This window comes from Rhinichthys klamathensis, unplaced genomic scaffold, assembly GCF_029890125.1.
Source record: "Rhinichthys klamathensis goyatoka isolate OS25496 unplaced genomic scaffold, OSU_Roscu_1.1 h1tg000433l_1, whole genome shotgun sequence".
NCBI classification, from domain to species: Eukaryota; Metazoa; Chordata; class Actinopteri; order Cypriniformes; family Leuciscidae; genus Rhinichthys; species Rhinichthys klamathensis.
Window position 1 is genome coordinate 206519 of NW_026606929.1, and position 13948 is coordinate 220466.

General features: G+C 35.7%; 2 protein-coding genes across 4 annotated transcripts; both read right to left on the reverse strand.

The window, feature by feature from the left end:
* Positions 1 to 716: 716 nt before the first annotated feature.
* Positions 717 to 4457, reverse strand: gabarapa (GABA(A) receptor-associated protein a; the record flags this gene model as incomplete). The annotated part of the gene is made up of 5 exons (XM_056235927.1): positions 717 to 1492; positions 3035 to 3067; positions 3229 to 3347; positions 3439 to 3517; positions 4218 to 4457. Coding segments are annotated over 5 exons (543 nt in total), but the record flags the coding sequence as incomplete, so codon positions are not given.
* ctdnep1a (CTD nuclear envelope phosphatase 1a) lies at positions 4391 to 13218 on the reverse strand. 3 transcript variants are annotated; one of them, XM_056235938.1, is made up of 8 exons: positions 12582 to 13218; positions 10644 to 10710; positions 10008 to 10126; positions 9107 to 9178; positions 8891 to 9007; positions 8623 to 8734; positions 8351 to 8435; positions 4391 to 4514 (listed from the first exon to the last, which is right to left on the reverse strand). In XM_056235938.1, exons 1-8 carry the CDS (start codon positions 12684 to 12686, stop codon positions 4478 to 4480), a joined length of 714 nt encoding a protein of 237 aa, XP_056091913.1. In that variant the 5' UTR covers positions 12687 to 13218; the 3' UTR covers positions 4391 to 4477. The 3 variants fall into 3 exon arrangements, with proteins under 3 accessions (XP_056091913.1, XP_056091912.1, XP_056091911.1); XM_056235937.1 differs by lacking the exon at positions 4391 to 4514 and adding an exon at positions 6464 to 7856; XM_056235936.1 differs by lacking the exon at positions 4391 to 4514 and adding an exon at positions 6464 to 7433 and having other exon boundaries at positions 12582 to 13217.
* Between the last annotated feature and the right edge of the window lie 730 nt (positions 13219 to 13948).

A 13948-nucleotide genomic window follows, 5' to 3' on the forward strand; every position in this document is an offset into this window, starting at 1 on the left:
TCATTAAGCTCTGCAGTGAGCGTGAGCACCACTTGAAAATGAAACGAACGGCATGTTTTCATTATGCCCAGCTTTCAACTATGTTTTAAAATTGTTTTATTCGTGGGTTATTTTCACTTACTACATGTATTATAAGGAATATAATTTAATTAATCTTCTACGTCTATTAGCTAAATTTAGTATACATAAATGTATATATGTGTGAAGCAAGACCTAAATTGGAAGGAAGTTCAGCAATACCTTAATACAAAAATATTACGTTTAGAAAAATTTGAAACCTGTTAAATGTGTTAATATCTGTGAACAATTTAATGTTTGATTGAACTTTGTGATGTTTTATTTGTCTTTTTCTTTCTTTCTGTTTATCCTAATGTACCCTAGGCTGTATTTGTAAATCTTTAAAACCAATTAAAAAATGGCAGTATCTTACAAGTAATTTGTTGCATGGCCGTCTTATCTCATGTTGTTAATAACTTATAAGGCTTCTCTTCGGGTATTAATTATAATCAATACTTCATGAAATAAAAACATTTAAATTACGGGAGACCTGCAAAATCATGGGCACTATTGAGCAGGATCACAACGCACTTGACTTTTTGATATTCATATCCGTAATTTGTTGTAATACGTACTATCTATAAATAAACACGAGCAACAGATATTCTCAGATCTGTGAGAAAAGTACAAGTCGAGATCCATTAAAGACTCACACAGGCAGATTTTTACATCAGGTTTATAATGGTGGCAAGTTTCAGATGGAGCTTTTAGGGGAAAAGGAACAAAACACACCAATCCATAATAAAAATAAGCCCCCCGAAAAAACAATCAAGTCATAAACTTTAACCTTTATAATGATAACGGTACAACTGAGAAATAAACAAGCAGTCTCCTACAATATGACAACTGAAAACAAACTTTTTAATCTTTTAACCAATTTATTCAAATAAACAGCAATCCAAACCCATTGAAAAATAATAATTGGCAATGATACACAAACACACTCACACACATAACATGGTATGATAGTCCAGTATTATCAGTGATTTTGGTCTGTGCAAACATGGTAGCTAAAAACAAAATCAAACCAAACATTAAAGACTGCAAAGTGACTTCAGGATGCATGTTGGTGCCAAAGGAAAGTGACAAAAGTTGAAAGGAGAAGTGTAGAACATTGAAAAAGCTATTACGGATATGAGTACCACTAATTTACTGAAACAGACCAGGACAAAGTATCAGGCCTAAAAGCAAGAATGAGGGCGGAACTCTTAGGTAGGAAGGAACAATATGCAGGCAGCTTAACAAGATTTCATAAACAGAAAAGGAGGAGGATATGAAAGTGCATTTAACATGTACACTTTGTGTGGCCTAACGTATTGATCATTTAATTTTAAAGAGGGGTATTGTGGGGCAAGTAAATTCATTACACATCTCTCAAAACGTCCCCATAGACGCTTTCATCACTGTAGGCAATGTAAAGCAGGGTTCCTGCACACTTTTGAAAGTCAAATTTAAGGCTTTTTAAGACCTTTTTAAGACCTGAAGAAATCAAAATTAATACCGTACATTAGGGCTGTGCAGTATTGACAAAAATATATCTTGATATTTTCAACGTTTTGTTGATAATAATTAGATGATATTTTACTGATTGTGTTTTTGTGCTGGTGCCATGGCTGGTTTAGGTCTGTTGTTGACAGCTGACTCACGAAGATATTCATATTTTTCATATTCTATGCAGTGGTCAGTTCACAGCAGTGACAGAAATTAATATTTTAATTAAGGGGCAATATTTGCCACCTTAAATTGATTTTTTTCAGGGGCATTTTCACCTATATATGGACATTTTTTCTAAACTTATTTAGAGTTATGCATCACCTTTAATGTCAAATACTATCATTCAAATTAAATTATACAGTAATTATACAATAATACTTAATTATATAATAATCATACAGTACCACTGTTACAGTCAAATTAAATCATTCAATCAAAATCCATCTTTGCAGTGCAGAGGTGACAGAAGCGGCATCAGAAGTGGCATTAATTTATGTACACTCCATTTACAACTGCATAAATAAAGCTATGAGATATATATTTTTAAATCAATATTCAATATTTAAATATGAAATGATTTCTAATTTTAACATTTTATTTAAAGGGTACTTTAAATATGAAACCGCAGCGGCAAATCACTGTCTTAATAAGTGAGTTGAGGGAGTCATTCATTCAACCGATTCGTTCAAACGGCTGATTCATTCGGGAAAGAAGCAAGTGATTCGTTCAAAACGCGGATTTCAGTCAAGAAATCATCGCTGTGTTGCATTGAGACTCTGCTACGGTTTCATTTTGAAATTATAGTCGGCGAAATAAAGGGAAAACAAACAATATTGACAATATTGTGTCTAAAAAGTAACTCAATGTTAACTTATTGTTAATTTAACTGTTGTATAACATAAATATCACAATTGGAATCGTGCACGGGAAAACGGCACTCTTTCTGATGTGATATTCTAATATAAGAACATAATATGATTTGAATATAAGACAAAAACTAACTTGGGGACATAACAGTTACACTGCACACATCACGCAGTGAAAGCACGAGACAAATGCGATGTCGGCTCGCAGTGCCTCGTACATTGTTAAAACAATGATTGCAATATCATAAAAGACAATACACATCGCACACCATACGCACATAAAGAATGAACTTACAACTGAACTGACATTTACGACCTCTCTTCTCTTTCTCTCCTCTCGCGTGCAGGAGACAGTTATGCTGCCGCGACTCGCAAGTGACGCGAAATGTCACGTGAACTAGCAAATCCACAAAGATAGAATAATAAATAAATAAAAATACGTACGCTAATTAGATGGTTTTAATTTGGAAAGCTTTTAGATATGTCTAAGTCAAAGTGTCATCTAAAATTTAAGACCTTTCATAAGTAAAAATAAGACTTTATAAGACTTTTTATGGCCTTAAATTTTAAAAATCTAATTTAAGACTTTTTAAGACTTTTTAAGGATCCGCGGGAACCCTGTAAAGGAAAAAGTCTTCTTCATGGTGCTCCTAAAATACAGAAAAAGAGACAAAGAGTTTAGAAATCTTCATTCTTATTGAGCAAAAACGTCACTTTCTCAATTCTACTGATGTAAACAAACAGGTGCAAAAGATGGAGCGAGCAAAATAAATTATGTTCAGAATTGTTCACAAGAGAATGAAAGATGTACCTGGTAGAGCAGCCCCATAGTGGCTGATGTGGGAGGAATGACGTTGTTGACAAAGAAGAAGAGGGCATCTTCGGCCCTCAAGTGGATCCTTTTCCGAATGAGGAAGTAGAACTGTCCCACTTTAAAAACAAGACAATGTGTCAATATCCTACATATTTTAATACCATTCAATATTGAGCAAATTAATCCGTAATTTACAAGAAAATTAACCTGTGAGGTCAGAAGGGACAAGATATTTCTTCTTGTCCAGATCTCCTATTCTGGCTTTGGGAGCTTTCTCAACGATCACCTGTGGAAAACAAATCAGTGATGATGATAAAAAAATAACCAGTCAGTCATGTGAGAACAATTGCATCTTTCAGTAGTATAATATCAAGGGTATTCCCCGGTTTAGGGCTCCATTCTGACTAACACATGTCCCCACTGATATTTTACTGAGGACACATAATGTAACTGAAAATTAACCCAGTGCGACGCCACATGGTAATACGTCAGAAAACTTCATGTTCTAGGCATTTTGTCATTGACTCTGTCATAACAACAAGGTTCATTTGAATGATTCAATATCATGTGCGAAAAAATTAAAATAAAATAATGTGAGGGATACAAAGCAGTTTACCGGCTCTCTATTTATGATGTTTAATACCTTGATGATTATCAAATGTCACAAATATTTAAACCTATATTATATATTCTCATAAAAAGATATGAATTATTCTATTACTTGTAACTTTAAACGATGCCACAATTTCCAATTAAGACAGAAGCTAACTGACGCTAACGCTAGTCCTTTCATATTTGAAGGACAGCTTAAAAAATATCGATGACAATTCATTAATTAATCGTATATATACACTATTTCGTGTTTTTAACTATTTTCCCACGGTTTCTCCATACAAATTAGCGTTGTCACTATGTTATTCCTCGATAGGTTTACGCTCTCTGTACAAGCAGGGCCCAGACAAAAACAACTCATTTGTCTGACTCACAGGCACTCTGTCCGGGTACTTCTTTCTGATTTTCTCCCCCTCGGACCGTCGCTTCTCAAAGGGATGTTCTTCTTTGTACATGAACTTCATTGTCAAGGGCTGGGAGATGTTAAAAATATCCAAGAAAACCTGCCGTCGACGGTGTTTACAAACTAGCTTAGGTTTTTTTGACAACTGCGTCGGAGGGCGGAGGGATATCCAATAACAAGGACCAAGGGAGGCGGCGCACGTCACATCACGTCAGCTGCGTAATGACGTCCTCAGCAGCCAGGAGGCCTACGTGGCATTACCTGAAATCTAAACGGTTAAAACAAAACAAAACAAAAAACAAAATGTTAAAGTAACTCAACATGCTTTGTGCTGTAAGGAAAATTAGCATACCGAATGTGATGCGGTCTACATCACAGGTGGCCTGGCCTAGTAATAAAAAAGGTTAAAGGTTAAAATCATGCAAGACTTGATTCATGTCCTCCTCAGGCTGATCAAAAAAAGACTGATGAGTGCTTTGGATAGAAATGCAAGATACATTTGATAAATTATCCATTAGAAACCACAGACTAGTTTTAAGTTAAATCAAAACTACTGGTATTCATCCACTCACCCATCTTTGTAGGGAAAGCCTGCTTTGCTTACAGTCAACTCCCTCTCGTATGGGGACACGGGAGAGGGTTATTTAGGTAAAAATGGACAAGATATCAAACCCATGCCATTTGAATAAAACCTTAGGTTATGAGTGGGACGCGTGCCTCACAAAGCTATTCAAAATCCTACACTTTTAAGTTATCTGAAAAGTTTATGCACTAAAATAATTTGGTTTCATTGTTACATTGTCTTATGCTTACACACGACTGGGAAAAACCGCAGGTTCCGAGTATGATGGACTATCATAAAACCATTTACTAAAATCATTCCAAAGTAAAACCAATGCCTATATTATGAAAAAGGCATTGACTACCAAGCCACCCAGACACTGTCTAGAAATAGTCATGGTTCAAAATTATTTGGAGGCAAGCCACAAAGCCACAGTGAAGGCAACAATTACTTTGACGATGTCTCAGATTTTAGCTGTAAGTGGAGCAATGATGCATCAGTTAACCATCATGAGGTCTGCATAACACTAATTGTATTGAAGGGTGGCATAAAAGAAGCCACATAAAACAAGTAGCACATGTGGAGATGAAGATGACCTGCTAAAAAAACACAATATTTATCCTGTTGTGACGGGTCAGACGAGACCAAGAGGTTTTTGACCAAATTCAAAGAATTGTGTTGTGTAAATCCAGCATTGCCCACACTTTAAATTCATGAAACACAAGCAGAATACATTTCTGTGTAAATTATTCATAAAGCCATTCTTTTGTAAATTGCTCCACTGGATTAACTTGTACAAGAATGGTTTGATATATGATTTACACCAAAATATGTTTTGCTTGTACTTCATAATGATTGGTAGTGAAGCATTATTCTATTTCATCTGCAGGAACTGATCATCTCATTAAAATAATGGACAGAACCTGTTTTTCAGTCTGCTAAAATATGAAGCTATTTCATGTATACAAGTTATCCAATTCAATTCAATAAAAAAAAAAAATTAGTGCTCAAGTGTATAATCTGAAAAACCTGAAAGAAATTAATTTGGAAGAATGGGCCACATCCATTATTTATTGTGTGAAAAGTGGTACAAATCTCTAACTGCTTAAGTTTAAAATATTGAATCATCTCTTTACTTAACATATGACATTTGACGTTATGAAAGTAGCAGCAGATGGTTTCTTCTCTATTGTGTCATACATCCAAGTGTAACTGATTATCAGAAAAGAAATAAATGAAGGTGGGGTCTTGGTTCTATCCATCATTTGTTGATTGGATGAAGGCAGTTCTGAGTGTGAACTTCTGGTTGATTTAAAAAAAGGGGCGGGTTGTGAGCAGACTAAATTATTTGATAAGACCGGCATACGATCGTCGGAAGATCGAGTTATTATATTTGAATTAAAAAAAGAAAAGAAAAATGCATTAATTGTTCACAATAAGATACATTTTGAAAATAGGGTGAATTTTCATTTCATGCAGACTTCATTTTGGAGTTTCTGTGCTTTGAAATCAAAATATCAGACAGAACGAAATATAAACTAGGATAGATAATAATTCAGTACAATTAAAATTGAGTTAAGAGTCTGAATACTTCACTGTAAATAGTTCAGCCAATTTAAAATGTAGAGTACCCCAAAAAGTGGAAGAGACTGTCATTTCGGTTGTTGACAAAAGGCTCTATTTTATTTTTCTGTTATAGCAGAGTCCTTGTTGCTCAGTGTCTTTCTCTCAGTGGCTGATGTATCCATATCGAGGAGCATCTAAACATGTGTCCTCGAAATATATGGTAAAACCTCTCAGATTTAACCAGACGTTCTACATATGAGCCATTTTTAAATACACAGAAAATTAATACCATAAGCAGTAATAATGGACTGTAGTTTTCTCTCCTGCTAGTTATCTCTACCACAGCATACTATTAGTACAACGGTATTAACAGCTCTCAGCTCTTAACATAGAGAAGAGGACCAGATACCTGAGATGGCAGACAGCAAAAAACTAAAATAAAAAGAGAGGAAGGACAGAAGCTTAGAGAGAGAGAATGAGTGGATAAGACCATGTGACCATTTGTCAGGTACAGGTCATACAAAACAACAAACACAGACCTTTAGGAAGGGGGAATAAGTGCAAATGAAGTGTGGAAAGTGACAGGTCGTTACAACTGATTAACTGATTCTTTATTTACCCCCCCAAAAAATGAAAGGTAAAATTGGAATCAGAAGCTTTCTCCCCAATTCACTCAGAAACACTCCAACATGCACACGCAAAATCCAACAAATAAGGCAGTTTCCATTTCTTTAGGAAAACAAAATACAAGAAAAAAATGCTGGCCTCTCAATATGAGTTTATGTGTAATAGCTTCTCCATCATGTGTCTCTCTCTCCTTTATGTTCTCCCATGTCTTCTCAAAGCATTTCCTCAGAGGAGTCCATGAGACTAATGGGAGCTCACATGATGACAAGAGGCTGACAACTCCAGCGCAGGAGAGGCTAAAACCTAGCAGGCAGAGCCAAGTAAAAAAAAACCACGGCGACCAGAAGAGAGACTGGCCCTGACAGATACGATCACCAGAGCCGATGCTGGTGGAGATTTCGACTGAGGACGGAGCGAACATCTGAGGTAAACCTAGAAAGGGAACGAAAACACACTAAGGGCAGCTTACTGAAACAGGAACAGTAACATTATTCCCCGGTTTCACAGACAAGGCTTAAGCCTAGTCCCAGACTAAAATGCATTATTGAGCTGTTTCAACTGAAAGCAACGTGCACTGACATATCCTAAAATATGTCAGTGTCATTGTTTTGTCTAAGGATGCAAAGCAGTAATTTTAAGGCATGTTTATAAAAGCTACTTAAATGTCACAATTAAACTAAGGCCTAATCCTGGCTTAATCTAAGCCCCGTCTGTGAAACCAGGCCAAAATGTGACAAATGAAAGAGCAGTTTGATATTAGTAAGAAACAGAAAGATTTGAGGATGACATAGTTGTCATGTGCAAAAAATCCCAAACACTTTCTCTTCTGTTCTGCAGAGAAATAAAGAAACAAACCTGTGGTGTAGAAAAGAAAATTTGAAAACAATTTCTTGTTTCTGTTGTAGTAATGCCTATTGCTTGCCTCCTAGCTCTTATATTCATAATGTTATTTCTATATTTTATATATAATACAAGATTAAATCAAGAAAAGCCCCCAAAAGAATATTAATTTTAAAGTTTTAAAAGTATGTATATTGTTTATTTTATTTCCTTATCATTAAACATTAGCACAAATCAGTCCATTTCCCAATTCACTTTTAAAATGAATTTAAATATGGTACAAATATTAAATGAGGGCACTATAATCTTATTAGTAGCTGAAAACATTGTAAAAATGTCCAAATTATGTAATAAACTAATAAAATACACAGGGAGTCGGATATGTGTAGAAATTTGCTAACAAAGGGCGTTCAAATTTTGGCCATAAATTTTTATTGGCCATACATTTTGTGTAGGCCTAATCAAGATTAAGAGGTTACTATGACCATGACTGAAAGAAATATTCATACCTCAATGCATCCAACATTGGGAGCAGGTTAAGAAGTGCTGTGTCACTTGGGTCACTGAACCACGACTTTATAGGTATTGCATTATCTGGGGGTGAAAACAAGTTAAAATTACATTCATATTACAATTTATCACACACACAAAACAAAATTTTTTTTTTTTTTTTTTTAAATCCTGTCCGTAAACACAGGATCAGGATTACCACAATTTTAACATCAAATTTAGAAAATTAGAGTGGATGAGAATGTACTCTCATAGATGTTCCATCTCTAACCTGGGTGACTTCGATAAGCTCCAGGCGAGTTGTCCAGAATAACTATACTGGAGAGATCACTGTGTACAACAGACAGATCTTTTATGTAGCTCCCTAGATCCAAAGTGCAGTGCTGCAAAAAGTGGGAAAGAGAGAATGAGACCCAGAGGTTCAGTAATTGAAAAAAGAGACATGAAAAGCTATTTCCTAGGCAGAATCAATCAACAAAAGTCTGTGCTGGGCGTAAGATTTGGTCATAAAATACCTTATCAAGAGCAGAGGGTTTTACCTGTCTGTAGTATCTTCTTTTGAGGATACCCCTGTTGTTATCCAGCTTATCTGCTACGGCTGATCCATATATCTCCATACTAGCTGTAAATACTACCAACTCATACCACTGACTAACCTGACATATACAAACAAGAGCACACACGCACATTAAAATATAAATAAAAAATTGTTGTAAATTGTTTGCTAATTTTCTCAATTGAGAGAGTTCACTCACCACCTCTAAAAAGAAATCGACGTGCGGCCTTTTATGGACAAAAAACCTGACTGGGTGTTTGTCTATAACCACCTGAAAAAGAAAGAAAAAGAGAGAGAGAGAGAGAGAGAGAGAGAGAGAGAGAGAGAGAGAGAGAGAGAGAGAGAGAGAGAGAGAGAGAGAGAGAGAGAGAGAGAGAGAGAGAGAGAGAAAACTTTAAAAAAGAAATCAAAATTGTACAATTACTTTAAATACATTCATTCATGCAATTTTAATAAGTTCTCATTGTTCCTTTATTGTAAATCCGCACAACCAAAAGTTTGGGGTAGGTAAAATTATTAAAAAATTTTTTGAAAGAAGTCCCTTATGGGCGGCATTTATCAAAAATACAATAAAAATAGGAATACACTGAAATATTATTACAAATTTTAACTATTTAAATGTTTATAATGTATCTATTATAATAATATAAAATGTAATTTATTCCTCATGCAAAGCTGAATTTTCAGCATTTTGAAGCATTTTTTTCAGTGTCACATGATCCTTCAGAAATCATTCTAATATGCTGATTTGAATAATGCTCTAGAAACATTTCTTATAATTATCAATGTTAAAAAAAAATATTGTGGAAACCGTGATTCAGTTTTTCGGGATTCTTTGGTGAATTGAAAGTTTAAAAGAACAGAATTTATTTGAAATAAAAATCTTTTGTAACATTATAAATCTATTTACAATCAATTTAATGCATCCTTGCTGAAGAAAAATTCATTTATAAAATTTCATAGACAGTAAAAAAGTGTGAAGTGCCTCCAGTTACAGTACAGAGTGAAATAAAACCTGCATTTCTCATAAAGCAGTTACTAAAGAAATGTAATTAACCATCCAATTTTATTGTTGGAGCAGTGTGTTTGTGTGTGTGTACCTTGAGGATAAAGTCTGGAGGTGTACCAGGCCTCACTGTAGGTCTAAGAACGCCATCATGGTGAGAGTGAATTAAAGTCTCATCCAGATCCAACACCAAGATCTTCCTCTTCACCGCATCTAAAGCAGCAAACAGTTAACATGCGCCCCACACATTGAAAAGTGTGATTCAACATCCAGAAATCAAATGAACTGTTGAAATGTTATGTCACGTCTACCAAACTCTCCTGTGCTAATATGATCTCATGTCTACAAGATATTCAACCATGAAAAGAGAGGAACTGAGACCTCTTCCACTCAGTCTCTCTAGTATATTGATATTCTTAGCTAATTCATAATACAACCACACTATTTGTAATGCACTTACAAAAAAAAAAAGAAAAAAAAAATGATTTTCTCAGTCTATTAATATTTTACAGAATGCTTTACAAGAAAATAAATTATACCCAAAGTATAAGGTACTCCTTAAAAATAAAATAAATAAATCTGTTGACTGATTTTGATACAACAGATTCTGGGTCAAAAATGAATCTTCAAAATAACTCGCAACATTGCATCCATCTGTGTGGTTAGAAGCTCCCCTAGTGGACAGAACTGCAAAAAAAAAAAAAACAGAGGTAAAGGTGAGAGAACTTACTGAGTCTGTTTCTGGAAACAGGGGAGAGAGGTAATGTGTCATAACGCACTGTTTGGTACTGGATTATCTGTGGAAGACAGAACAGTGGACAAAGACAGAGTCAATGATGCACGTGAAACAATGTAATCTTTTCCTCGCTTCCAAAATGAACACTCATATATTCAGAAAGACAGGACCGACAGAGGTCTGTCACTTTTCATTATCAATTTCTCTTTCTGATATTTTATCTTTTCCCCCTTCATCACCCTGGTGCAAAACTCAGATGAAGGCATCGTGTAGCAGACATCTATATAGTCACTCACCTAGAACGGCCCCATACTGCCACGATTGCACTATTAATACACCCCCAAAACAGCTGTCCAAAGATGTCACAGACATCACAGTGTAAGGCAAGTAGGAAAATCAGTGTACTGCTCGTATCTACTTATGTAATGTGACTTTTATTTAAAAAGTACAAATCTTTTTGTGTGATTATAATAAAACCTATCTATATGTGTAAAATGAAATTTCACTTAAATGTTGGCTGAGCAGCATTAAAGGGATAGTTCACTCAAAAATGAAAATGTTGTCATTTACTCACCCTCATGTTCCAAACCTGTATGAGTTTCTTTCTTTTGTTGAACGCAAAAGAAATTTTTAAAAATGTTGGTAACGAGACAGTTGACGGTCGCCATTGACTTTTATAGTATTGTTTTACTTACTATGGAAGTCAATGGGTGCCATCAACTGTCTGGTTACCAACATTTTTAAAATATCTTCTTTTGTGTTCAATAGAAGAAAGAAACTCATAGAGGTTTGGAACAACTTGAGGGTGAGTAAATGATGACAGAATTTTCATTTTTGGGTGAACTATCCCTTTAAGAAAATACGAATGGCAGTAGCATTAAGAACCATAAACCACAATAGACTGGGTAATTGGGCTTAGGCTAACACTCAACAAACCACTTTTGCTGGTTCACGTAGTTATGAAAACAACTCATTTTGTGTCATTTTGTGTTGTTTTTTTCAGAGGAGCCCTCAAAAGTCTTGGAACCAAATTGACTTGGATGCGGCAATTAGAACAGTTTGAAAACTCTAAAAATATCACAGTATGCCACAGTGCGTGTAGGAAATTATAGCTGTCATGAGGTTACATAATAGCTGTATTATTCCCAGCATTTATTAAGAATTAAAAACTTTATTTTATTTTTATTTATTTTTTTGCAAAAAAGTAACATTGAACAAAGCATTGAATATATCATTTTTTACATTAAGGGAAAAAACATGTATAAAAATTATTTTATTATGGGGCATCTTGTCCAATAATAACCAACTAAAAAAAAAAAGGTTTTGGATAAACATATAGGAGGGGTCCATAGTCCAATGTATTTAGGGCATTCATCATCATAAACACACTCCCCCAGGGTTACAGAGGTGCAGCTGAAGCAGGCACAATCTGAAACCTACTGTATAAAAGTTTCATTAAACGTTTTTGATACAATGAGCACGAGTTACTTCAACACAAATCAACAATTAAAGCAAAATATAACAATGCTAAAGCACTCATTTTTCTCATCATCTATTTGTATTTGTACAGATGCTACAATGGCCCAGCTGAATTGTGTATGTTTGTTTGCACTAAGGGGAGGGCAATACAATCTATTTTACAGCTCAGTAAATATATTCTCGATTGCAAGAATCTTCAAGTGTTACAGTAAAACTATAGGACTTGTTACCCTTAGGAATTAGTGCACGACAACAATATCAGTCAACTAAATAGCCTAAGTGTTACAAAGTTTCAAACATATCAGCAATACAAGTAGCTGATCTCTTGAATATTATTTGAAGACAGGCGCTCTTAAATAAAGCAAAACAGATTATTTAGAGGTGACAGGTCGGGATATAAAGAGAGCAGATAAACATGCATTCGCACTGACAGACAGATGTTGACACGCTCACCGTTCTTAGATGCTTCCTGAGGATGTATAAAATGAAACTCCATATTCTAGACGTCACTCCAAGGAAGGTGCGAATCCCGAGTAAACACTGACGTGTCTTCAACATCCTGACAGTCGATGAACGGCGCGACGGAGAATCATAGAAGAGACTGGCACCATCCACTAGAGACCAATGACTTCAGAAGAGCTGGAACTACGGCTACAGCTAATCAGGTCGGCTAACCACTTCCCGCCGCTTCTTTGCTTTAAAAGCAACGCAAGCGACGCGAGCCGACCTAGAGAAAGCAGAGACTCTGCTGCACTTGGACCAGCAAGTGTCACAAAACTGCTAAAATGTCAAACGTCTGCCACGCACACAAACAAACCTCTGCGACCACAGGCTAGCTGGACTTGTATTTCATTGGCAAGGCAGCTAGCTCTGGATCTGGCGAGCTCTACAGCAAATTATCCCTCCTCGGATCGACGACTCTTGTGGTTGACAGGTTAGATGTTAATCTCAAGATTTCAGACAAATGGCCAAGTGTGCAAAAAGTCCAATCAGACGCCATCAAATTCGTTTTAGTACATATCCGGGAGCAAACTGTGAGCCGCCATCAGTGCTTTGGTTTCGTCACTTCCGAGAAACAACAGACGTGTCCTCAGTGAAGCTGGGTCAAGGGAGGAAGAGTGAGGACAGGACAGGAGCTCTGGAGATGCAGACACACGAGGAGACTCATAAACTGTGGAACCATGCACTCACAGATATATCCACAAATATATTGTTAATACAACTTTAATCTGACATTATATAAGGTCAATGGGGCGAGATAATGAAACAATAAATAATAAAAACAGGAAGTTTTTATTTTTATGATGCCTCTTGTTTTGGAATTTATGGAATAGTTATGATGACATGGCAGAAACACATTGAAAAGCTGTATGTTCAAAATAAGTGGAATTCATGGATCTCCATTCTTCTCTTTTCGAAGATGCACGCATTTTTAATACATATACTCAATATAAATACACATGTTAGGCTTCCACGGTTTATGGGAAGTTTGTGACTCCATCCTCTAACATTTACCTACCCATAACAGAAAACTTTCTGCATTTTACAATTTTTAAACATAATTTAGAATGATTTATAAGCTGTTATAATCAAAGATTTCTGGTATTGGCATCCTTTTGGGACAAAGAATACCTAAACCACACACACACACACACACACACACACACACACACACACACACACACACACACACACACACACACACACACACACACACACACACACACACACACACACACACACACACACACACACACACACACACACACACACACACTAGAATAATGTATGTACCCATTATTTTTTATTTTGTGTCTTGG

Bases quoted from the DNA above. Each gene is read 5' to 3' on its own strand.
- ctdnep1a (XM_056235937.1), bottom strand. From the start codon at position 12,686: ATGTTGAAGACACGTCAGTGTTTACTCGGGATTCGCACCTTCCTTGGA. The intron at 10,711-12,581 runs GTGAGCGTGTCA...TGTCTTCCACAG, and splicing joins TCAGGAAGCATCTAAGAACG to ATAATCCAGTACCAAACAGT. The intron at 9,008-9,106 runs GTGAGTGAACTC...TGTATATGTCAG, and splicing joins TCGATTTCTTTTTAGAGGTG to GTTAGTCAGTGGTATGAGTT.